Source organism: Fusarium solani, assembly GCF_023522795.1.
Source record: "Fusarium solani strain SB1 chromosome Unknown bctg00000007, whole genome shotgun sequence".
NCBI classification, from domain to species: Eukaryota; Fungi; Ascomycota; class Sordariomycetes; order Hypocreales; family Nectriaceae; genus Fusarium; species Fusarium solani.
The window spans coordinates 223,477-245,618 of NW_027072150.1; the positions used below are offsets into that span (position 1 = coordinate 223,477).

Genomic DNA, 22,142 nt, shown 5'->3' on the forward strand with positions numbered 1-22,142 from the left:
TGTGTTGCCTAGTTTTCTCTCAGATACAATGTTAAAAGTGAAGCCCGATACATGATCCGTTTCTACCTTGTTCTCATCGTACTCGCATCTGTTACAGTTATTGTGCCAACTCCTTCACGACCTGACTTTTCATCCCAAAATGAACTGGCTGCAATCGCTCGCGGGACACAGCTCAAACAAGACCGAGGAGACTGCTAAGTCGGTCAAGAAAGCGTACCGCGGCCGCATTCGACATTTCCTGGATTTAGCAGCCCGTGACGAATTACTAAGGTCCAAACTTCAAAGATCGGGCATCATTGGTGAAGATGAACTTGGAGAGCTGTTCGAATGGGGGAGGCAGGCCGCCACTGAAATCGCCAACCTCAGGGACTCGCTGAACGAGACGATTAATGAGAGGAACTATCGTGTTGGCGAGCTTGAGAAAGAGAAATCGACTCTCTACCAGCAGATTACAGGTCTCTCGGACCAACTTGACAGAAGGAATGCGGAGTTGGAGCAGACTACAAGAAGGCTAGAGGCCAAACAGGCAGAGATGGATCAAGCTGTGCGGAAGCATTACGAACAAATCGACAAACTCGTTCTCGACCACTCTCGCGACCTTGGGATTCTCGAGACCAGGCTGAACAATGAGAAGCGGCATCTGCAGGCACAGCTGCTGGTCTCGGGCGACAAGAGCCAGGCCTGGCCCGACGAGAAGCTGCGAACGCAGTTCCGCGAGCTTTGTCGCATTGTTGACAATGCCACGGCGACTATTGCGACAACAGTCGATATCTCCTCGCAAGTGCTGAGCCATCGTCTTGACCCGGACGACTCGCTGAGCCTGGTGAAGGGGAGGCCGCATTTCTGGCTCAGGTGGCGAGTCTGGTCAGTCCTCCAAGCGGGATTCTTTTCTCTTCCATTCGGATTTGGCGCTTTTGGGCCCGACAGAGGGGCAGCTGAGATTACAGCGTTGTACCGCGCATGGAGGAGCAGACTTGATGGCTCGACAGACCCTGGTGAGAAGCCTTTGATGCGTGCATCTCTGGCAAAGTGAGCTAACTATTGCTTAGACCTGGATATCTTCCACAGCAACGAGGTGGCGAATCGCTGGCGCTCCATTACCTTTCAGACGCTGGCTGCTGCTGCTACCGATGGAGGCTCTGGAAGCCTCATCCAGCTGGGCCACAACAACGTTACCCATGTGACGGAGCAGATCACATCTCTGCTCTCGGTCATCGCAGGCTCTCAGCTACAGGGCGGACTGCAGGGCGAAATGCGCACAGCAGCGGGCCTGGCCTATGAGCTGGCGCTGCAGTTTGGCGTCAATCCTGCTAGACTGGTGCTACTGACTGTGGAACGCAGCCAGGCGGTGGTGATCGGCGGGAGTAATGGCTTCATCAACTGCGATGACGGAGAGGAGAGGAGGGGTCAGAAAGTACAGGTGGTAATGGCGGCGTCTCCAGGGCTACAGCGGATTGGTGATGGGCGGTCAGAGACAACGCAGGAGCACACAGTTGTGCCGTGTGAGGTATTTACTGGGATGTAATGCGTAGTGGCAGTGTATTTTCAACACTCTTGATTGCACCTTTCAACCTAGTTACCCCTCCGTGGCACCTCTTAGTGAGATTGAGGCTTTCTATTTCACGGCCGAGACACAATGTGCACTTTGCGGCTGAGCTGCAACGAGGTCATGCTGCATAATCCGCGCGGGGATTCCAAGGCTAAGCAGCCGGTCAGGGTAGAGCCTAGCAGAAAAAGCAAAGACAACCTGGTAAAGTAGTCCAAAGTACTGAGAAATGTACTTGAGCAGGCGGTATCGCTGGATGTATGCAGATTCAAAGCAGATGCAGTAATCGGGGTCTCAGAGAGCAGACAGAGAGTCTCCTTGCTCTGTGTGAGACGTGTAGGAGCGTTTGGCCCTCAGAATCCCGTCATCTTTACAGCACATTCAAGAGACATGAAAGGTCTCTACTATGTCCCCACGCGGGGCATCAAGCCGGGCATTGGAGTCGTTGTCTGGCTCTGGCTGGTTACGACCGTGATTACGATTGTCACTATCTGCTCCATTGGGAGCGTACCCTCTTCTTGGAGGATAACGCGGTTGCTTCACGCAGGAATGGCGTTGCTTTGCCTGTAAGTCTGCCAGTGAATATGACCACTGAACGCATGTATGATATGGCACTAGACAATGGCTGACCCCCTCAAGATACTTGCTCCTCCACTGCCTTGACCTCACCGTGCAGCAAGCGGGGACTGCGGTGACATATAACTACATCGTCTTTCAGAGTTTGAATACTGTCTGGAGAACATTATCTGATGTTTTCCTGTTGTGCGGTTGCTGGTTGAACGTCCTACGGCATCAAACACCCAAGGTCGCCGTTTGGAGGAGTGACTTGGTCATTGCTGGCACTCTATGGGCTTTAGGCCTGTACAAGCTGGGTCTTCAGTTCGCCCTATGCTTCGCATGGCTCGACTTCGTCGACATCAAAATAATAGATTCCATAGCGGCAGCTCGAAGTGGGTTTGATGTTGCTTTTGCAGCTCTCTACTTCGTCACCATGCTCTTGATGATGGTGGAATTGGTGCCAGAGCAGGGCAAGAAATTTCTCTCGCCGAGGGAACCTTTCAAACACGGGGATGACCCAGACATGCAACGGTGCTTAGAACGGTTCAGAGAGGTATTTTATTTGCCTATTTTCCCCGGTGGATCTAAATCACCAGCTAACTCCAGCTATTCAGGAAACTCATATGGCTGGCTGGGCCACTTACTGCCTTTTGGTACGAGCATTCTGCGAAGTCGTTATTGTCGGTCAGCTTGATCGGGCGCCAACAGGAATTCTGAACATCCACAGAGCTCAAGACGTTTGCTATAGTCTGTTCGGTCTCCTTTTTGTGATTTTCATTGCGTGCTCTATCCCGAGTGGCTCCGGAAATGATCCGGATCCATGGGAGTTGGAAAGCAAGATTTCTGCGCGTTTGGCAGAGGAGCAGAGAATACTGGATGAGGCCCTCCAACTCACTCTGCAGAACTCTCTCGATGGCTGGCCTGAAGAAGCGGACAGACTGTTCAAAGAGAGACTAGCGAGTGTGACCGAGTCTGGGACAAAATCAGCTCCTGTGGTCTCAGTTGTTCTTGACACTCTCCGTGACCAGGTTCGACAAGAAGGGTCAGACGAGAGGCTGCTACAGGGAAAGCTGGACCACTTGACAAGAATGAGACAAGATCTTGAGGATTGGGTTCCTGTGTACAAGTGGGACGGGCACTCCAGCGACGATCACATTGCTGGAGAAGAGGAAAAGAGTTGACTCGTGCACAAGATTGCGATGGAGCTGGTTTCAAGAGAACGCAAAACAATACTCCAATATAACAGAAAAAGGCTTGAATTCAATGTAATTTCATCCCTCGCAAACTCCCAAACGGCTCTTTGACCCCTCTGGACGGCTATGGGGATATCTAGTCACCACGACATCTAGGTTGCCCTCCCTGACCTAAGCATAGCGAACGCAGTGCTCATAGCAGGGACAACGTGCCGGCGCGGCGGAGTGTGATAGTTTGCCGGGAGGAGGAACACATACCGGACCAGAACTCTGGTCTCATCTTGGACGACATGCGTTGGCGTATTCGCTGTTGGATACTTGGCGAGCTCACAGCCCAGCATCACCCGCATCTGCTGGTCGATGGCGCTGTTGCTCCAGCTGTTCCCTATCGCCTGCGAATACCCCAAAGAGGTGGCCTGTTCGTCTCCGCAGTATATCCCCGGGCCAGAAGCCGCACCGTGACGCATCAGCGGCGTGTTGCTCACGTTCCTCAGGCCTGCTGATAGAATGAGGTACAGCCGGCTAATACTCGTACCGTGGAAGACAGGTCCACTGCCGGCAGAGGCAGTGGCACCCAGATGGGTTTCAAATGCTTTCTCTCGCTCGTGGTGTGAGTTCATGAGGAGGAACTGCTGCGTCTGCGGCATGCTCGGAATCGCAAACCCCCTCGGGACACTCCGTAGAAAGCCTCTGAAGCTCAGGCATAGCCACGAGAGTAGCCTCTCCTGATCCACCGCATAACAGCTATTCTGTAGGGCTCGTGAAAGATTGGGAGCTTTAGCAAGAGCTTCCATCGAGGGCAGAGAGTTGATGACAGTAGGCAAAGAGGCTTTGGCGACTGGGCACCCTGGAATCAAGTCCAAAGCGGATCCGTCCAGAGCGGCAGCATACACGCTTGAAATCAGGAGGTCTATCGACAGAGGGTCAACCAACAGGTTGTGAAGACGGACTTCCAAGGGCGCCAGGCGAAACCGTATCGAACAGGACTGTGAGCACGCGGCGGTTTTCCACAGCTTTACGCTGATCAGAGCGCCACAAACACCGCACGTTGACGGCGACGCAATAACCCATTTCTCAATGCTGCTGTGTATTGCTGGAACAGTCTGGGGGCTCATCAGTAGTCGATGAAGATTTCTAGAAAGACAGTACGTGAAGAGTGATGGCTTCGTTCCACAGATGGGCAGGTCAGGATCGTTGGAACTCTTCTTCCAGTACCGATGCCGATTTGCCGTAGCTTCATCGTTCGGGGCGTAGTGAACACAGAATCCGGTAGGGGATGTCAGACAGACTCGAACGACGAGCAGTCGAGCACCATCTGGAACGCCTCGTGCCAGGCGTTGAAGCTCATTGAGTCCCGTCAGTGGGAATGACAACTCGTACTCGTTTGGTGCGACCTCCTCGACTGCGTCAGCCAGCTCAGCAGGGACACCTTGCCCTACAGCTCGGACAGGTGTATCCTGGATGCCTGCCTCGCGCAACAGCTTTGAATGCCCTCTTGCATCTGTTCTCTTGAGATTCCACCGCGATGTCTCCAGCTGGGCGGCATGTTCAACAAGGGAGTCGTGCTCGCCTACCAGCTGACCCAGCAGAGACAATGCGGCCTTGCGAGTGAAGGGCGGGATTGGTTTGAGGTTCTCCCTCATCATTCTGAAGACTGTTTTATCGAAATTTGTCGGGAGTGGGCTGTTCAGCCAGGCTTTGCACACCGCCGTCAGCGACAGGTTTGTCCAATGTGGCTGTTCCATCGCTCTCGTCAACATCGTTTGCAAGATGGCCGCACCGTGTTGAGAGAGTTCTGTCAGTGAGTGCAGCATGTTTGAAACAAGCCTGAGATTGCTTCCATCTGCTTTGAGCTGGCAGATGACTAGCCGACTGATATTGGGCATACCTTGGCCGTTCTGAGCATGCTTGATCAAGGTGAGAAGTGCTGCCTCCTCGCCAGTGAGAAAGATCCATTCGACATCTTCGAATCCCTTGATCAAGGTTTCGATTGACTGTAGTGCTTTTGCATGCTCAGAAAGAGTCTGCCACCAGGTGAGTCGCCGCCGGGTGATGCCATCTCCAGAATCTCGTAACTGCGCTTGCGCCACCGGCACAGTCAACTTGACGAGGTCCTGGATGAAGCTAAGCCATTGATCCATTGTTTTCATATGTGATTTTCCCTGGTTCAAAAAGGAGCCATGCTCCTCAATGAATGCAAAAACTAGCATCGTCCAGCAGTCGGCCGAGAATTGGCCAAGGCTTCGGCGAAGAGAGACGTAGGATATGAGTTTGGCGCATGCTCCCCAATGTTTATCCATGAGCGTCACACGCAGCTCCTTTACGAACTGGTCTTTCTCAAGCATCACAGACGCAAGGCAGGTCACATATGTCTTGTAGTCTAGACGCTTGACACTGGCCAGAATCGTCGCCAAGTCCCGCCTGTGGGCATCTGGACAGCTCTTCCAGAACTTGACTTCGAGCTGTATGTCGGAGAGATCAACATCAGCCGCAGCAAACTCGGTACAACCGCCGAGGCTAGACACGAGATATGATTTCAGTACCGAACAATCCCCAGACTTGTTCAGGGCGGAATCTTCAAGCCGCTCGAATATGGATTCCGCCACATCACGTTCAGGGAACCTGCGTACCATTTCCAGAAGATCCGGTGGCAAGTTTGGATGCACCGCTTCTGCAGCCGAGATTGCCTTGCCAAAGGCCAGAATGCTCATGCCGACATAGTCGCCCGGGCCATTGTCGAGCTGAGCCACGAATTCGCGCTGGGCTGCCGACATTACTTGTGCGATCCTAGTAAGTGGGTTCCCGATACTATCGGGAAGCATTGTTGAGCTGAGCAGGGGAAGGAGGCTCGAAAGTCCAATCATCTGAGTGCAAATGTCCAGGCTGTCATTATGCTGCGACCGCAGGAAGTTGAGGACAGTCCGGTGAGACTCGTCAGAGCCGCCTTGGCAGAGGGCATGTTCAAGGAAATGGAATGAAGACCGAGTCGCTGGGTTCTCCATCAAGACATAAATGAACAGGTCAACGGTGTTAGTCCCAACACGTTCTGAGCTTGACAGAAGGGCCAACATCTGTTCAAGACTGGCTGTTGTCTGCGGCTCAACCTGTGTTCGTGAGAAGCAGGCTGGGTCTGACAGCCGCAAGCATGATTCTCGGCACGTTGCGGTGTCGGGTCCATCAAGGTTGATGAGTGTCGATAGCCGACGTTTCTGTGCGTCTGAGAGACAACCTGACTCCCACTGGAGGAGTCGCTCCGTGTTTGGAGCCCAGCACAGGCAAGCCTGCCAGAAGGACCCGTTCCAGCCGTTGCGTCAGTCTGGGCCACGGGGCAGGCTACATATGATCGTAATGCATCGCACAAGTCGGAAAGTGCTGTGCAGTCTTTGTTGTTCCAAGTGAGTAACGGCTTGAGCATTCAGGCGGTCTATGATGCCGTTGTTGCTTAGCCAGTCTAGAACCAATTCATCCGGGAGGAATATGGACGGACGACAAGTGGTGAACGCGATCAGGAGGCTTTCGATATGCTCAGTGCCGAGGTCAGACTGGGGTTGCAACCGCCGGATTTGTTGGATGACCTTCCCTTCATCTTCGCGGATTAGGCTTGCCCTCAATTTACTAGCAACGGCGAGACACCGCAAATACATCGCGGGATCAAGATGGATGAGAGATACCAACTGGGTTGAAGCCTCTGATGCAGACAAGAAGCCAATACAAGCCAGCGTTGCCATGGCGTTGTCCGAATCCCGGCTCCAGTCAGCCATGAGATCCAGCAGAAGACTATCACGGTCGCTGCCTTGTCCGGCATGGTATCTCTCCCAGCTGTTCAGATATCCCCTCGTCGCACTGGCAAGCTGATCAACATCACGCTGCCGCAGAAGTCCCTGCTCCTTGGTTACAAAATTGGTCAGCGGCGAGGCGATGATTTGGTCCCGCCAGCATCGTCGATCAGCAGTAGGTGTGAGCGGCCTGGGTGGTGCTTCGGGGACGTCGCAAGGGGTTCGAGCTCGTGGCAGCTCTGGCTCTACGATTTGCGGTGCTTCAGGGAGTTCGTAATAGAATGGTACTCGCAGCAGCTCTGGCTCTCCGGCCCTGGTTAGTGGTGCCGCAGGAAGCTCGCAGCAGGCTTGAATTGGTAGCGCTTCAATGGCAGTGTCAAGTTCGGGCTGTTGCTGAGGGCCTGGTGCACGTTTGGACCTGCGAAGAGACTTGATCATCCGTCGCATCTTGGGTATCTTGTATAGGGAGATCTAGGTTGATTGAAGAGGTCGGGGCCAGGCGAGCCATTGCGGAACGACAAGAATGAATGCTAGGCCTCGACGGCCACTAGAGCTAAGCCCAGCAGGACCTAGTAATGCGCTACTAATGATCGGATTGTAATTTCCATTTCCTGTTCTCCCATACTCCTCGTTTAATCGTTATTCCTATATCCCGCAGCAGTGCGGTGTAGATCGAGGCTCCGGGCTTAGGTACCGGTACTCGCCAGTGACCGCCACACATGCAAGTCCTACACCCCTCAATAAGCCCAGCAAAGCCGGGCGTATAGCGTTCTGCATTAGTCTAGAGAAGAGAAAGAGGCAGTGCCTGCACTTCCAGATGTTCGTCTTTCTTTGGTCTTATCAGTTGCCACCGCAATCGCCGAAATGTCCACCGAGTCAAGCATCATTGACCTCCTGTATGACATGCTGGATCAACAGCCTGGGAATGTCTACATTCTCGAAAGAATTATAGAAGCATGGGAGTCCAAGAATGAAAGAGGTATGATGAACTGAATACCGGAGGGGAACGAGAATAACTCGTCTCTGCCCACCTTGATACATCCATATTAAGTTGTGGGCCAACACAGATCTTGCCCGTGAAACAGCTAGCCAGCTCCTTCAACTAGATCCTGGCAATGCCGTGGCTCGCCTCTGCCTTCAAGAGAGGCGAGATACAATCAGAGCCGCATCCAGTAGTAGCAGTAGTAATCGGGCTCAGCGACGTAAACAGGCACAGCCTCAGAAAACCTCGGCACCAGCCAGCACCAGCAGAAACACGGATCTTCTAGGCGAATATAAGCAGCTGATGCTTGAGGCGGAACATCTCAAGCACGAACTCTCTGGCATCATGCAACTTTCTGGGCTACAGGGCATCGAGGAATGTCAAGAGGCCATGACCAATCTTGGGCATATAAGCCGTGGTGAGATCAGCAAGGCCATCCATTCTCTGCAACCTGTTTCTGCGAGAGAATCAGCGAGAAATATTGCGGCGAATCGCGACAAGGCCCAGGAGCTTTTGGTCCAAGACTTTGAGGCCGTGATTGCATGGGCCTCCTCACAGGAGACACCAGTGAGCCTTGAATCCATTCGGGACAGACTGGTAAAGCGCAGAACTCTCTTGGACGCGGCCCTACCCGAAAACATGCAAAGATACACCACCGATGCCCTCGCCTTGGTGGAGCGGAAGCACCTGAAGAAGAAGTACGTCAACTCGGAAACCATGCTTGGGGACAAGGTTGAGGAAATTCCCGCCGAGAACTTCTTCGTATCCGAGGACAATTACGCTTGGGACATGGAAGAACTGGCGCAGGCGCTAGCGGTCAACGATGGGGTCATGAGGAACCCCTTGAGTAAGGAAATGTTTACTGAAGCCGACATCCATAACATTCTCTCGCATCCGCTCGGAGTCCGACTCAAGCCCATACAGCTGGCCCAGAGCCAACTGAAGCAAGGAGTCCGGGCGGAAACGATCCGTCGAGTCGAAGCGCTTGGGAGCATACTCTTGGCTGATCAGACCGAGAACGCTGCGCCGAGTCGGTCGGCAACAGATGAGTTCTTGGCCTACATGGCCACGCTCCCGGACAACGAGCAAAACACTATCAATTCCCTCAAGATCCCAGCGAGGGATAAGCTCAATGGACAGCCTTATGACTACACCATAGGACAGTCAGTCAAGGATGCCAAGTCCAATCTTACCTGTTTCCACAAGGTATGCTGCTCGTGAACAATAGCCAAGGCATGTGGCGCTAATATCCTGGTTTAGGTCGGAGACTTTCTTTCCCAAGCGGCACAGACTTTGAAGAACCGGTAGTTGATGATGCCTTGAGTTTGTACTCATTGGAACTTAAAGTAGTATTTTGATATGCTTAGCTTTGAAACAAAAATGGGCCCTTAGCTACAACGGCAAAGGGCACAGTTACCAATACATTTAGGCAGCGATCTCAGTAATACCATCTTAGTGAAGAAAGAATGAATTTTAAACTAAGGCAAATTCTACATTAAACCAGCCCAGGGAATTCATTACCCAGACTTGAAGACTTGTCAGCTGACACGCCGTTGACCTCAGGCCTTGGGCCGTGGTTGATAACGGGGGGTATGTCAACATCATCAAGATACTGAGTCGTCTTCTCACTCTTCTCCTGTGCAACAGTGAGACCATTTCCAAACCAGTTGAACCTGTTCTGCTCCACCTCTGGCATACGGACATAACGGAAGTCCTCAAAGCGTGGGTTCTCCATCGCATGTTGCGCATGGACAGACGATCCCGGCCAGATGCCGACAATTCGCCCGGTTTCGCTGTTTCGCTTGAACCAAGACTTGCACTGTTCAAAAGGCCTTGTTAGCAGGATTCAATCTCGACGTTTGAACTCAAATGGATAGACTTGCCGGGTAGGTGAAAATGGTTTTCTCAAAGTACTTGTCGGCTTGCTTGCAAAAGTCGACATGGGCTTCCATACTACTGGGATTAGCAACGAGCTTAAAGGGTCGATGCTTGAACTCACGTAGGCTCAAGTGACGATATGTACTCTCTCTGCAGCTTCTTGATACACTTGATGATGTATTCAACCACAAACTCAAGCATGGTGATGAAGCTTCCAGAGCCGGGTGCACCAGCTGGCCCAAGATACATGAAGAAGTTGGGGATGTTGGGTACCGTCACTCCCATGTATGCTTCGGGGCATGGATTCCACATGTTTTCAAGGGTGATTCCGCCACGACCTATAATGGGCGTGTCTTCGGTGCTCCAGGAACTGCCCACGGTTAGTTACTGCAAGATATGTGACGCACACAAACTCACTAATCGAAACCAGTCGCGCAGATGATAGCGTCGACCTCGTGGAATCCGCCGTTGGTATCGAAAAGACCATTCTCAGTCACCTTCTCAATACCAGCCCCTATGAAAGTGACGTTGTCTTGAACCAAAGCCTCCAGATATCCGGGGCCTGGTGTCAATCTGCGGCAGCCTGGAGGGAAATTGGGGATGAGAGACTTGTAGATCTCGGGCTTCTTCTCCAGCTTTCGTCGCATAAAGGCGTCTGATTCTTCCCAGAACTGTTTTTGGACGTCAGAGCCGAGAAATGTAGACAGTTGGCCCTTGTTCATGACACCCTCGACCATGTGACGATACTCCATATATGTCTGTGGGTTGTTGGCAAAGTCCATCCGTTCCGCAGCGGTGTAATCTGTTTTGCGTCAGATAAGACAATACATTCTCTCAAGGAAACGTCATATGCATACCTCTGTTGACGCCTCCGCCGACTTCCGCCGCGTACCCAACAGGGCTGATCCAGGTCTTGCCTCGCATGTAGTGGAATATGTGCTTCGCCTTGGACTGGATGTGAGGTAGCACTTGGATTCCGCTCGACCCAGCACCAATCAATGCGACTCTCTTGTTGGTCCAGTCAAACTTAGGGTCCCAACCTGCTGTGTGCATGAGGGACCCTTTGAAGGATTGCAAGCCCTTGATTTCGGGCCACTTCCACTTGTTGAGGATACCAGTTCCTTTAATAAGGATATCGGCGGTATCTGTCACAGTCTGGGAGTTTGTCAGAGAACTTGGTCACTTCGATAGTGGGATGGCACACTCACGGTGTTGTTCCTGAGATCCTTGACCGTGACAGTCCACTTCTGTGTCGTTTCATCCCAATCGGCCTTCTCGAAGTGGTGCTGCAGACGAACATACTTCTCGACATCGTAACGCCAGGCAACATCTTTCAGATACTGCTGAATCTCTGCACCACCGGCATAGAACTTTGACCAGTTGGGGTTGCCGGCAAATGAGTACTGATAGACATGAGATGGAACATCTAGATCATGAGGTCAACAGAGCACTACGGTAATCCAGCGTAAGATTTCATACCGCAACCAACACCGGCATATCTTCAAAGAGTTAGTTGGTCAAACAGATGACAATGCAGCGGGATACGCACGTGTTCTCATACCACGTCCCCCCGATATCGTCGTTCTTTTCGTAAATGGTTAACTCGAGGTTAGGAATTCGTTGCGGGAACCTGATTGCTGTCAAGATTCCTGAGAAGCCAGCACCAATACATATGACTTTGATTGGTCGTGTCTGATCAATGGCCTGATCCTGTAGGGGGTTGTGATGGGACATGGTTGCCGTCGTGATGAAGATGAGCTTGTATTGACCGAGTTGAATGCAAGATAGTCTACATCCTCAAGTCCAGCTTTTATAAAGATTTGAGGGTCTCAGTAGGTCATATTAGTCTTGTTTAAGTCCTCCCCTGCGATAACCATCCCATCTTGGGCCGTTACCAAAATGGAACACTTCGCGGTGCCATACGGCAACTTGCGGCGGCAAGACGGAACGGAGAACGCGCCGAATCACATCAAGAGCTGGCAGAAGGAACATTCTAGGCCAATATATGTGGGGTTCGTCTCCGATTGACCAAGAAAGGCAAGTCTCGCTGCCTTATCTTACTACTCGACAACCGTTCAGCGTAAAAATGGGAGTCACATGCACGCGCCATCTTAGGCCAAGACCCCCTTTCCCTTCCCGGCTTATTGGAGGCGATTCTACGCATTTATGATGGTTCAGTGCAGTAATGCTTACGAGCTGATGGGCTGGTACCGTACAGTTAGGTGAAGACACTGCTACCATGCTCAGGACTGGCAGTCACTGGAACCGAACCCCACGTCAGATAGAGCCAACAGAACCGAGTTTGATCGACTGGCCCATCTGTAATTATCATGACAAACTCTTCGCTAAAGCTCAACCAATGCGCAGTTTCATATTGTCCTGAATCAGAAGCTCCGGCCAAGTTACACTACCCCCCTCCATCCTGAGTTGCCAAAGTCTATCCAACAAATTCGCTGCTACTAGATTTGCCGGGATCCTACTGCAGCTATACAGGGCTAGTAACCTAGATTTGCTCTCGCTTCGGAGATGACTTTCCTCTACCGTCAACTCTGCTCCGGCCGTCAACAGGGGTATGGGTTGAAGAGCCAGGTACGTTGAGGTGAGAGGTATGGCAGAAAGGGAAGCCATGATGTCAACTGCGTATTGTTGAGTCAATTGATCGATATTTCGATCTACGCATCGTTCTTCGGTATTGGTCCAGGCTTCCCATAGGGCCAAGGATTGTGGATAGCAGAAACGGCAAAGCATGATCAAGCCGTGTTTACGAAAAGCTTCAGCTGTTTGAACCCACATAGTGGGAGGGTCAGGGTCGGAAAATTCCCATCCTAAGAGCTTCACCTCGAGGATGATCTCCAGGTCAGAATGTCGAATACCACCCGATATGACATGGCGAATGTATCTCCCCAACGTGCAGAGAATATAGAACAGTCCAGTGCAGGGCCCAGTAGTGGGGTGTAAGAACCCAGCCATCTCCTCATTAATGAAGTTGTAGAGAGGCCCCTCAAAATTGTGTATAGGATTGCTGGAGGTCTGGCTCAAGAACGCGCAAGACATGTCCCAGTACACAAAGGTGCCGACGACCAGGCGCGTCAATGGATGCTTGCGAGACGCTTCCTCGGCTAGTATGAGACTGATGACTGTTCTGGCAGCCTCTAGGTGTTCATGACCAAAGTCTTGTAATTTATGGTCGAGGAAGGATGATGATATGCCGAGCAGGTAGATGGAGAGAAAAAGGGTATGAAGGTGTTGAGAGCCCATGCTCAGCTCTCCTCGGAGAGCCCCGATGGCCTTTATCCTTTGCTCAAGACTATCGTGGACCTGGCCTGGATGGAAAAAGTGCTGGTGCGCCGAGCTGATGCTCTTGATGATGTACAACATGGACTGGCTGGTGGACAGATGCTCGACGATGGGATAAGCAAACGGGTTCTCATCATCGCAGGCCACCAATATTCGGCTCGTCTTTTCCAGCCAGTACTGCAACAATTGATTGTCGCTTTGGCTGTGCAAGAGGGATGAGACATGGTGACCGGAAGTGAGAGTAAGAGCAGGGAGATGGATCTGCCACTGCTGTTCCCTCGCGGCAGCGTGACACACGATGCCTTTGCGTGAGCAACGAAGGCAGACTGGGTACGTCTCGTCGCATCTCGAACGACTTTGCCTACACTCGCGGCATGGGTACCGACATCTGTAGAACCGCCGCGGCGGTGCCTGTTTCCTCGGCTTGAGGGCCTCTTGAGGAAGTTGTTTGGGAGTGAATCCGTCAGAGGCAAAGCGGACCCGGAACCTAGCCATTGTCGTCCGATGACTTCTAATTCTGGGAAAAGATGGTCTGAGGGCGTAGAAACAGAGTAATGTCGCAACAAGTCTTGGTCATCGACGCCTGTAAACTGCCATGGGTGAGCCCCTCCATGCTGAGCCCCGATGCCGGCCGGGGTCAATCAGCGCTATCCACGACCCCGCATCTGCACGACTCAAAGAATCAGACACTTGCCTATTCAGGCCTCTACGCGACGGCTTCTTATCAGTCTAGCCAGGTGATTCATGTGTATGACCAACCTTGCGGTCCATCAATACCCCGCATTTGAAGCTGTTGCTGCACGTCATAGCATGGCAGATAAAAGGACTAGCTGCGAAGGAACCCATTCAGGCAGCTTTCTCAAAGACACGATATCCAGAGAATGGCAATACAGGCTCACATGGACGTTCAACGGGAGTATTTCAAGGGTCGAGGCACCTGTAGAGCATCATAATTATCTTAAGCCGTGATTGAGAACGGATAGACAAGCCATCACAGTCCAACATGGCCTCTACAGAGATGACCGCCATTGCTCCTCCGGAGCAGTACGTCTTACCAGCTACCAAGTACTGTCCTAACAACGAGATGCCGGTGCTGATTTATAGGAACGTGCTTCCCAGCCCGCGGACAGAGAAATCCGTGCAGGAATGGATTGAGAAGAACGGCTGGCTCAGAGCTGTAAGTGTAGATGGACTGACAGTTTGTACGGCAGACTGTTTCTAATCCTCCATTCAGGGCATTGTGTGGCCAGCCATTTACAGGCGTCACTTCCACCCTAACGTACATGAGTGCTACGGTATGTAACTACCCTAGGGGAGGTGTGTGTTGGCCGCGACTTGACGTTTTCTCATAGCCGTCCTATCCGGGTCGTCTGAAGTGCTCATGGGGGTCGGAAAGCTCGATGAGGCGGCGACACCTGAGTCAGAGGCGTCAAGTCAATTGGGGCTCCTCTTGACGCTCAGAGAAGGCGATGTTATCGTTCACCCCGCCGGGACGGGTCATTCCAACGTCTCCGACGAGGGTCGGTACAGATACTTGTCCTTCTTTCCCGAGGTTTGTGTTATATCATTCATGTCCGTAGCTGGAGCTGACGGCGAGAAAGGGCTCGCCCAAGTGGATATCCGAGAACGGAGATAAGCCTTTGAGGGATAATGAAGACTTGTGGGAGCTGATCAAAAACGTCCCCATGCCCCAAGACCCAGTAACTGGAGGCGAAGGACACCTGACACGGGCATGGAAGGCTGGTTCGGTTAAGAACGCGGTAGTGTAGTTGCTTGCGTCAGGATGCATATAATCTGGGGTAGCCAGGCAGCCTGGAACTCATAGGTTCATCAAATCCCTCAAGCCAAGTAAGGCATGGCACCAATGAGAGAGACGGTGAATGGCATTCCTAGCCCAACAATGTACTCACAATGATAAGCTGTGCTGGATCGAGATCACCAGTGGCTTGCAGCCCCCGACCAAGCAGAGCCAAATCGAATCTGTCGCGTGATGATGTTTCTTCTCCAAATATTCTTAGTATCCAGTATGGCCTGTCGTTTATGTGTGCCTCACGATCTGATTCGCGCTTTGGTGTCCCCCTCAATTACCCGATTCAGCGCCGAAACGAGGGGCCGGCCGGCCGGGACCACGCAACGGCTTTGACAAGGCAGAGCTCGGTATTGCATGGACAAGAATTGATGGGCCAGCCAGTACGTGCACGACCCCCCACCCGCGGCTCGCGAGACAGCCAGAATTGAATAAACGTAGTGTATGACATGCGTGTTTCTCCATTTGTACAGCACGCGAGGTGCCAGGCGTACAACCTCGTCGGGTGAGATAATTCGACAACGGCGTTTCTCTTCATCAGCCTCAGTCAAACTTAGCAACATCATGATCGGTCGGTTTCCATTCTATCCCTTTCGTTCGCCTTGGCCGAACCAACGAAAGCATCAGCCCTTGAGCAAACCGGTCGATACATCCTCCAAACTTGCCGCCGAAACCATGGGTTCAATGTCTGAGATCCTTCAAGTCGATGCGCTTAAGGTAGGTGTGGGCGCGGCCAGCATTTATTCAATCTACCAACTCTCTCGCCTGGGTCTTAAAGTCCAATGCACTGATATCGCCAGCGACGTCGGCGAGACGTGGTACTAGATCACCTACCCGGGCGCCAGAAGCGATCTAGAGGTTAAGGCCGAACAGGAGTGGAGCAACCTATATGATCAGCTCATCGAGGGTTCTCTATTCAAAAGAGCAGCGAGTTAGATTTTCGGATCCAAAGTAGACGGTAGAAAGTCAAGCACCAAGTTCTACTCGGGAGGTCTCAGAGTCATGCTGCTCGCACAGCTCCTACCACGTGCATGGTCACGTGAGATTAGATAAGCTCTTCGAAGGCAGAAATAAGCAACCTAACCTCCGCTCTCGCAAGCTCGCACAGCCAAAAGACCATCTCGTGATAGCCTCATCCACGCGCGCCAATTGCGGCACCAGCTACGGCGCCACTTCCGGCATTAATTACAGCGCCAATCGCGGTGCAAACTAGGCCTAAGCTACACAATAAGAAATACCTATTTCAGAGCAAACAAGGCATATTGTCATGGCATCAATAAGGGCCTGTATGCGCCGCACTTAGCGCCGTAATTGGCAACTCAATTGATGCCGTGATGAGGCCGGCCTCCATGTGATAGAAAAGGAAGAGAAAGTCAAAGGCAGGGTATTCTTAGAATTGTCAGATGGCCGGCACGTGACCCTCAAGTGATGAGCTGTGTGAGTAGCAAGAAAACGCCCATTTAAATCGCACGGCTTCTAAGTTAACATTTGGAGTGGGCGCAACACGAATTAGAAACCGGGTTCCCTGGCTTTGAGGCTGCTTAGGAAAACAAGACTCAGCCTGTCTCTACTTAGCTAATACTCCATACAAGACGAATAGAAGAAGAATTATACCATTGTGGCATGTGGCATTACTATTTCGGCTTATTTAACTTGAAATCGGACCTTGCTGCTGGAGCTCCAGGGTAGCGCTTGCACTGTGTGAGACCCCGACGAGCTGACGAGACACTGTACAGCTGCGTGAACAAAATGTGGATCTGATGAGATCAACTCCACCGCTTGAAACCGGTTGGCCGATCTCGGGGTCTTGCTGCAGTGAAACAGGAAAGCGAATCAATTCCTCCGATTGAATCCTATTGGTTGGGGTGGGACCCAACTTGTGGGTCTTTCATTGTTGACAAATTTGGGGTATTCTGACCCTGGCTCTTTCAACCCCATTTCCGACTCTTACTCCTGTGAGACGCGCTCTGTTTAACGATATCACGGGACCACAGAAAATATGAAGTGAGTTATGACAGTTTGGATTCAACAAGGTGACATAGTCTATCAGCCGATGTGACAAGGTATCGTGATTGGGCCCAGGCGGATTTAGAGACCGAGTCGAGTCGCATTAGCGCCAGTTGCCGAATGCGGAGGATACGCGAAACCAAAGTCTCACTAACGGGAGGGAGCTCCTAACCCTCCACATCGGCGGCAATCTTGAATTGGGGGGAAAGTGGCAGTCTCCAGCTGCAGCAGACACTTTGCCGAATTCAGCTTATTGGCGAAGTCATGAAAGACCGCTCCCGAGGTTGCTGTCTATGCCCTACCTTTATCTAGACTTGAGCCAAGCTGTCCTCATTTGAACCCTCGACAACAACGTCAGTCCACCCATTGAACCCAAAACAACTCTTCTTTTTGCCGCAAAACTCGCATTAAATCTCAGCAAACATCGCCATCCATTGCCATGCCTCCCTCTGTACCCAACAGCCAAGGCTCCGACTCTCCAGCGGATGTCCCCTACGGCACATGGAACTCATTCCCCTGGGAGCCCTTCCCTGAATATGCCGGTTCCAAGTCAGTTCTGTATCGTTCGGCAGACGGCAAGATTGTCGCGGGAGCTGCCAAAGAGACAGGGACAGCAACACTCACCTACCCATGCGACGAATTCTTCTACGTAACCGAGGGGTGGATCAAGCTGGCAATCCACGGAGGGGAGACATTCACCTTGACCAAAGGGCAATTTGTATATCTGAAGAAGGGAACTACGGTTGACTTCGAGTTTGGACCGGATTTCGCAAATGTTGCTGTCTTTATTGATAGCAACCCGGTGACGCTTATCTGAGGGCGCACTCACTGTGACGGGAGGATGGTCTGGGCAGGACGAGCGCTCTATCGTATATAGAAGCCAGTGGAAGATGAATCAACGCGCCCTATAATGAGTTGACCATTCCGGTGTTTTACAGTATTGGGTTTTGATGCTGTTATGGATTGATAACTGTGTCTTTTGCTATTCTGGCTGACGGCCTCCTGCGGACTCGTCATTGAAGACAATAATAATTGTGGCCGATGGTCTCGTCATTAGAAATAATAATTGAGTTGGCCGTATTGAACCTGTTCGAACAAACCGCCGTGAAGATGGGAGTACCATGTAGAGCTCTGTCTTAATGTTGTGCGCCCCATCCAGCTCAGCCAAGACACGTTTGCTATCTGTTTAGCGTTGTAGCACAAAGACGTGGTAGTCGTCAAGAACCGAGGAACTGTCTATTCGGTCTTCTGGCTCAGTTATCCCATCGAGGGCCGGGCTTCAACCATAAGAAAGAACACATTGTTAACACATCATAGCATCATATCCCAATGCTAACGTAACTGTCTATTCAACTGGTAGTTTTATTTACAAGACAGCCATAATATGCGTTCATTTCGCATACTTTGTAAAGAACTCCTCTATGGTCATGGGTCGAGCCTTCACTCCATCGGATCGACGAGCTTTGGAAGCATTCTCCTTGAGAACGCGGGCATCCTCCGGCTTTGTCGGGATGCCATTGAAGAAGTTTCCCTTGATTTCTTGCATTAAGTCAAAGAGTCCATTCACTTCAGTCGTCTTGGAAGCCGTTGTCGCAGTCAACCCTCCTTTGGGGATCTCCACATGTCGGGCTGGCTTGCCAGTCACTGTAGCAATGAACCATTAGCAACCCACGGCCATCAATGTTGTGTGTAGGTAATGACAGATACTTACGCTTTTGGAACTTGGCTGTCAACTCGGCAAAAGACGCAGACTCCGACACTCCGTGAATGTATTGACGGTTCCATCTCTCGGGTTCTAGAAATACGCCATGGACAAAGTCGCCGTAGTCGTCGGCTACTGCCAGCCACGGAACAGACTCAGGGTCGTTGCCCATTGCAGGCACGCGATACGTCAGGAATCCTTCGGCATCTGGTATCGTAGCAAAGCCTCCAAATGCGGCCGTGTACTTGGGGTCAAAGGCATTCTCCAAAAACCAACCTGCACTGAGTATGCAGGCGGTCTCAAACCTGCCTGGTTCAAGAAGGTACTCTGAGATGGCTGCCTTATCTATTGGGAATTGTTTGTTAGCTGGAAATTTCAACGCATTTCAAACGCCCACTTACCATCAAAGGCGAGAACTGGAACTTTGCCGTTTGTCAGCTTAGACGCCGCTGGGAGCGACGCGTGCACTGCATGCTTGACACCAGAGTTGACCGCCGCATCTATGATGATTTTGCCCATTTCAAACTCAGACGGGCCGATCCTGTTCTTGAAGTTCTATTCTCACGTTAGCAGTTTTGTTCAACATCGGCATAGGCCGCTTAGGGACTGTACCGGAGCATCTGAATCGATGTTGATGAAGACCCCCCAGCAGCCAGTAAAGGCTCGCTGCAAGTCATCGGCCTCCCAATTGTCGCACTTGAAGACTTCAATGCCGTCCTTGGACAGAACCTGTGCCTTTGCAGCCGTGGGATCACGAGACAAGACTCTGACATGGAAGTCGGGGTTGTCGTGAAGCGATCTCGCCACCGAGCTCCCCAGGTTACCGGTCCCGCCCACGACGGCGATGATTTTGCGAGTGCTAGTAGCCATAACTGTTCTGCCCGAAATGGAGACTGTCGTTCTTTTCCTTTTTAGGAGCGTTGGCGATGAGTGCAATAGGTGTGCCCTGGAGGGAGCTGGTGAGGCGTGTTTTATGTCTGGATGGGGCGGGTGGGAAGATGCTTTCTTCTGTCAGTGAAACCGGGACTAAGTCGCCTACTTCTAGAATTTCCTGACAAGGAAAAAGAAGCCGATTTTCCCTTCCAGACTCGAATCGACTTACTTGAAATAATGAGATGGATGTAGGTATCTGTCCGAGCAAGAAGGAATTCTTGCTGCGAAGCCAGCGTCAATCTTTTCTCCGCACACCCCACTTGCCTCTTTGGGCTCTTAGGCGAAGACTGCAGCTCATCTACTCTTGGAAGTTAAAGAGCTTGGGGGTTGCTGAACAGATACACTCCTCGATTATTACTCTCTCAGCCTCCTTCACATCTCGATAATCGATCTTGGCTTCATCTCAAATAACGTTGGAACGAGTTTGGCTGCTTCAACGACTCGAGTCTGGCATCACCAATGGCTTCACTCAACATACCGGCCGTGGCCGCAGCCTTGGTCTTGCTGGTCATTGTCTACGAAAAGATCATCAAGCCCGCGTTTCTGTCACCACTTGCCAAAATACCAGCGCCGCATTGGAGTTGTCATGTCGCCCCCTTCTGGCTCTGGTGGGCGAAGCTCACCCATCGGGAAAACGGGCTCGTCTACAAGGACCATATGGCCAAGGGCAAGGCTCTGCGACTTTCACCAGGCCTGGTCAGTCTCAATTGCTTCGAGGGAGGCTTGAAGCAGATTTACCTGGGAGGATTCCCCCAAGACCGAGTTCTATTGGCGGGGCTTCGCCAACTACGGGTATGGTCCCTCTTGTCCACGCTCGAGTTCCTGAGCTAACCTTGATCTTACTCAGTACCCACAACATCTTTACCTTCGAAGACAATGCCACGCACTCGGCCCGCAAACGAATCATTTCCGGTACCTTTTCCAAGTCTTTCATCCTCGCCGATGCCACAAGCCAAGCTTCGATGAAGAAGATCCTGTTCGGCAGGCTGCTACCCAAAATCGACGCCGCGGCAAAGCGAGACGAGGCACTTGAAGTGCTTGAGCTCTTTTACTCTTACTCGATGGACTCGTTTGTTACTTGGCAGTTTGGAAGCCAGTTGAGCAGTAACTTGATCGAGGACGAAAAGGAGAGACGGTTATACCTGGACGGATTCTTCGCTGCAGCCCCATACACTTTCTGGCAGTACGAGTTCCCACGACTCAACAGTTGGATGAAGCTGCTTGGCATCATCCCCAAAAAGGTCGACAGTGGCTTTCACGACATTGAACAATGGAATCTTGAAAAGTGCGATAAGGCACAAGAGCTCTTGGCTCAAGGAGAAGACAAGCTGAAGGACGAGGACAAGCCCGTTGTCATGTCCCTCGCCCTCAAAGCCATGAGCAACACCCATGCCGAATCTCGTCAATACCCACAGCGACTGGACATTGCCAGCGATATGTTTGCGCATAACTCGGCTGCACATGAGACCAGTGGAAACACTTTGACATACTGTTTCTACGAGCTGTCCCAGAGGCCGCAACTACAAGCGAAACTTCGACAAGAGCTTCTCACGCTTGACCCTCCGCTGTATTTCCCTCCTCCCGATGGCAAGGAACTGGTGCTACCTGAACCCAAAATCATGGACAAATTGCCGCTTCTTGAAGCCGTGATTCTGGAATCTCTGCGTCTGTACCCGTCTGTTCCAGGCGGCCAGCCCCGTCGTGTGCCAAAGCCTTGCTCCCTGGGAGGCTACGATGGCATCCCGGCTGGCACTACAGTCCAATGCTACGCGTACTCGCTTCACCGTACACCCGAGATCTTTCCAGAGCCCGATGAGTGGAAACCTGAGAGGTGGATTGACTCGTCTCCTGAGCAGCTGAGCCAAATGCGTCGTTGGTTCTGGGCGTTTGGGAGTGGCGGCAGAATGTGCATCGGAAGCAATTTCGCATACTTTTGTGAGTGAATCATCAGAGGCCCGGCCCCCATGAACCTTTTGCGGATACTAACATCGAGTCAAAGCTATGAAAAATGTTGTTGGAAGTGTATACACCAACTATACGACCTCGCTGCATGATCACGGAAGCATGGAGCTTGAAGACGCGTACCTTGCAGGTCCCGCCGGCCACCGCCTGGAGATCAAGTTCACTCGTGTTAAGGAGTAAAAGGAGGGGCATAAAACTGCAAGGCTGTTGGGGTTTATATGTACGCATGTGCTGGTTCGTATCGGAAGGGAAATAGGATCAACAAACGGCCCTCTGATATGCTGCAGCTCCTAGAATAGTGTCATCTTAGATAGATATGTAAAACTTTTTTTGTTCATCTATTTTATACTCGATACTGATGCGTGTTTCGTCCCTCAGATTTTAGTGTCTTGTTACAGATTAACCAACGGGCATCCCCAACCGAGCCAGTCCGAATTATCAGAGCTCCTTTCCCAACAGACACTGAAGACCCGGTATCCAAGACCATGTCTCACGTCACTT

At 51.7% G+C, this 22,142-nt stretch overlaps 7 protein-coding genes across 7 annotated transcripts; 4 read left to right on the forward strand and 3 right to left on the reverse strand.

Moving 5' to 3' along the window:
- Nucleotides 1-3,449: 3,449 nt before the first annotated feature.
- On the reverse strand, nt 3,450-7,520 carry MRS44_010868 (uncharacterized protein; the record flags this gene model as incomplete). Its single annotated transcript, XM_065619499.1, has 2 exons — nt 3,450-6,401; nt 6,657-7,520. 2 exons carry the CDS (start codon nt 7,518-7,520, stop codon nt 3,450-3,452), a joined length of 3,816 nt encoding a protein of 1,271 aa, XP_065475571.1.
- A 417-nt stretch (nt 7,521-7,937) lies between these two features.
- MRS44_010869 (uncharacterized protein) lies at nt 7,938-9,363 on the forward strand (the record flags this gene model as incomplete). The annotated part of the gene is made up of 3 exons (XM_065619500.1): nt 7,938-8,052; nt 8,159-9,261; nt 9,316-9,363. 3 exons carry the CDS (start codon nt 7,938-7,940, stop codon nt 9,361-9,363), a joined length of 1,266 nt encoding a protein of 421 aa, XP_065475572.1.
- Nucleotides 9,364-9,550: 187 nt separating this feature from the next.
- Nucleotides 9,551-13,725, reverse strand: MRS44_010870 (uncharacterized protein; the record flags this gene model as incomplete). The annotated part of the gene is made up of 9 exons (XM_065619501.1): nt 9,551-9,887; nt 9,970-10,008; nt 10,055-10,303; nt 10,351-10,735; nt 10,791-11,088; nt 11,142-11,359; nt 11,413-11,432; nt 11,483-11,722; nt 12,437-13,725. The coding sequence occupies 9 exons, from the start codon at nt 13,723-13,725 to the stop codon at nt 9,551-9,553; spliced, it is 3,075 nt and encodes a 1,024-aa protein (XP_065475573.1).
- A 508-nt stretch (nt 13,726-14,233) lies between these two features.
- MRS44_010871 (uncharacterized protein) lies at nt 14,234-14,999 on the forward strand (the record flags this gene model as incomplete). Its single annotated transcript, XM_046272688.2, has 4 exons — nt 14,234-14,407; nt 14,465-14,525; nt 14,583-14,782; nt 14,832-14,999. 4 exons carry the CDS (start codon nt 14,234-14,236, stop codon nt 14,997-14,999), a joined length of 603 nt encoding a protein of 200 aa, XP_046135489.1.
- Nucleotides 15,000-17,483: 2,484 nt separating this feature from the next.
- Nucleotides 17,484-17,861, forward strand: MRS44_010872 (uncharacterized protein; the record flags this gene model as incomplete). The annotated part of the gene is made up of 1 exon (XM_046270781.2): nt 17,484-17,861. The coding sequence occupies one exon, from the start codon at nt 17,484-17,486 to the stop codon at nt 17,859-17,861; it is 378 nt and encodes a 125-aa protein (XP_046135488.1).
- A 573-nt stretch (nt 17,862-18,434) lies between these two features.
- MRS44_010873 (uncharacterized protein) lies at nt 18,435-19,616 on the reverse strand (the record flags this gene model as incomplete). The annotated part of the gene is made up of 4 exons (XM_065619502.1): nt 18,435-18,688; nt 18,756-19,091; nt 19,148-19,301; nt 19,359-19,616. The coding sequence occupies 4 exons, from the start codon at nt 19,614-19,616 to the stop codon at nt 18,435-18,437; spliced, it is 1,002 nt and encodes a 333-aa protein (XP_065475574.1).
- Nucleotides 19,617-20,138: 522 nt separating this feature from the next.
- MRS44_010874 (uncharacterized protein) lies at nt 20,139-21,821 on the forward strand (the record flags this gene model as incomplete). Its single annotated transcript, XM_065619503.1, has 4 exons — nt 20,139-20,375; nt 20,425-20,471; nt 20,527-21,614; nt 21,679-21,821. 4 exons carry the CDS (start codon nt 20,139-20,141, stop codon nt 21,819-21,821), a joined length of 1,515 nt encoding a protein of 504 aa, XP_065475575.1.
- Between the last annotated feature and the right edge of the window lie 321 nt (nt 21,822-22,142).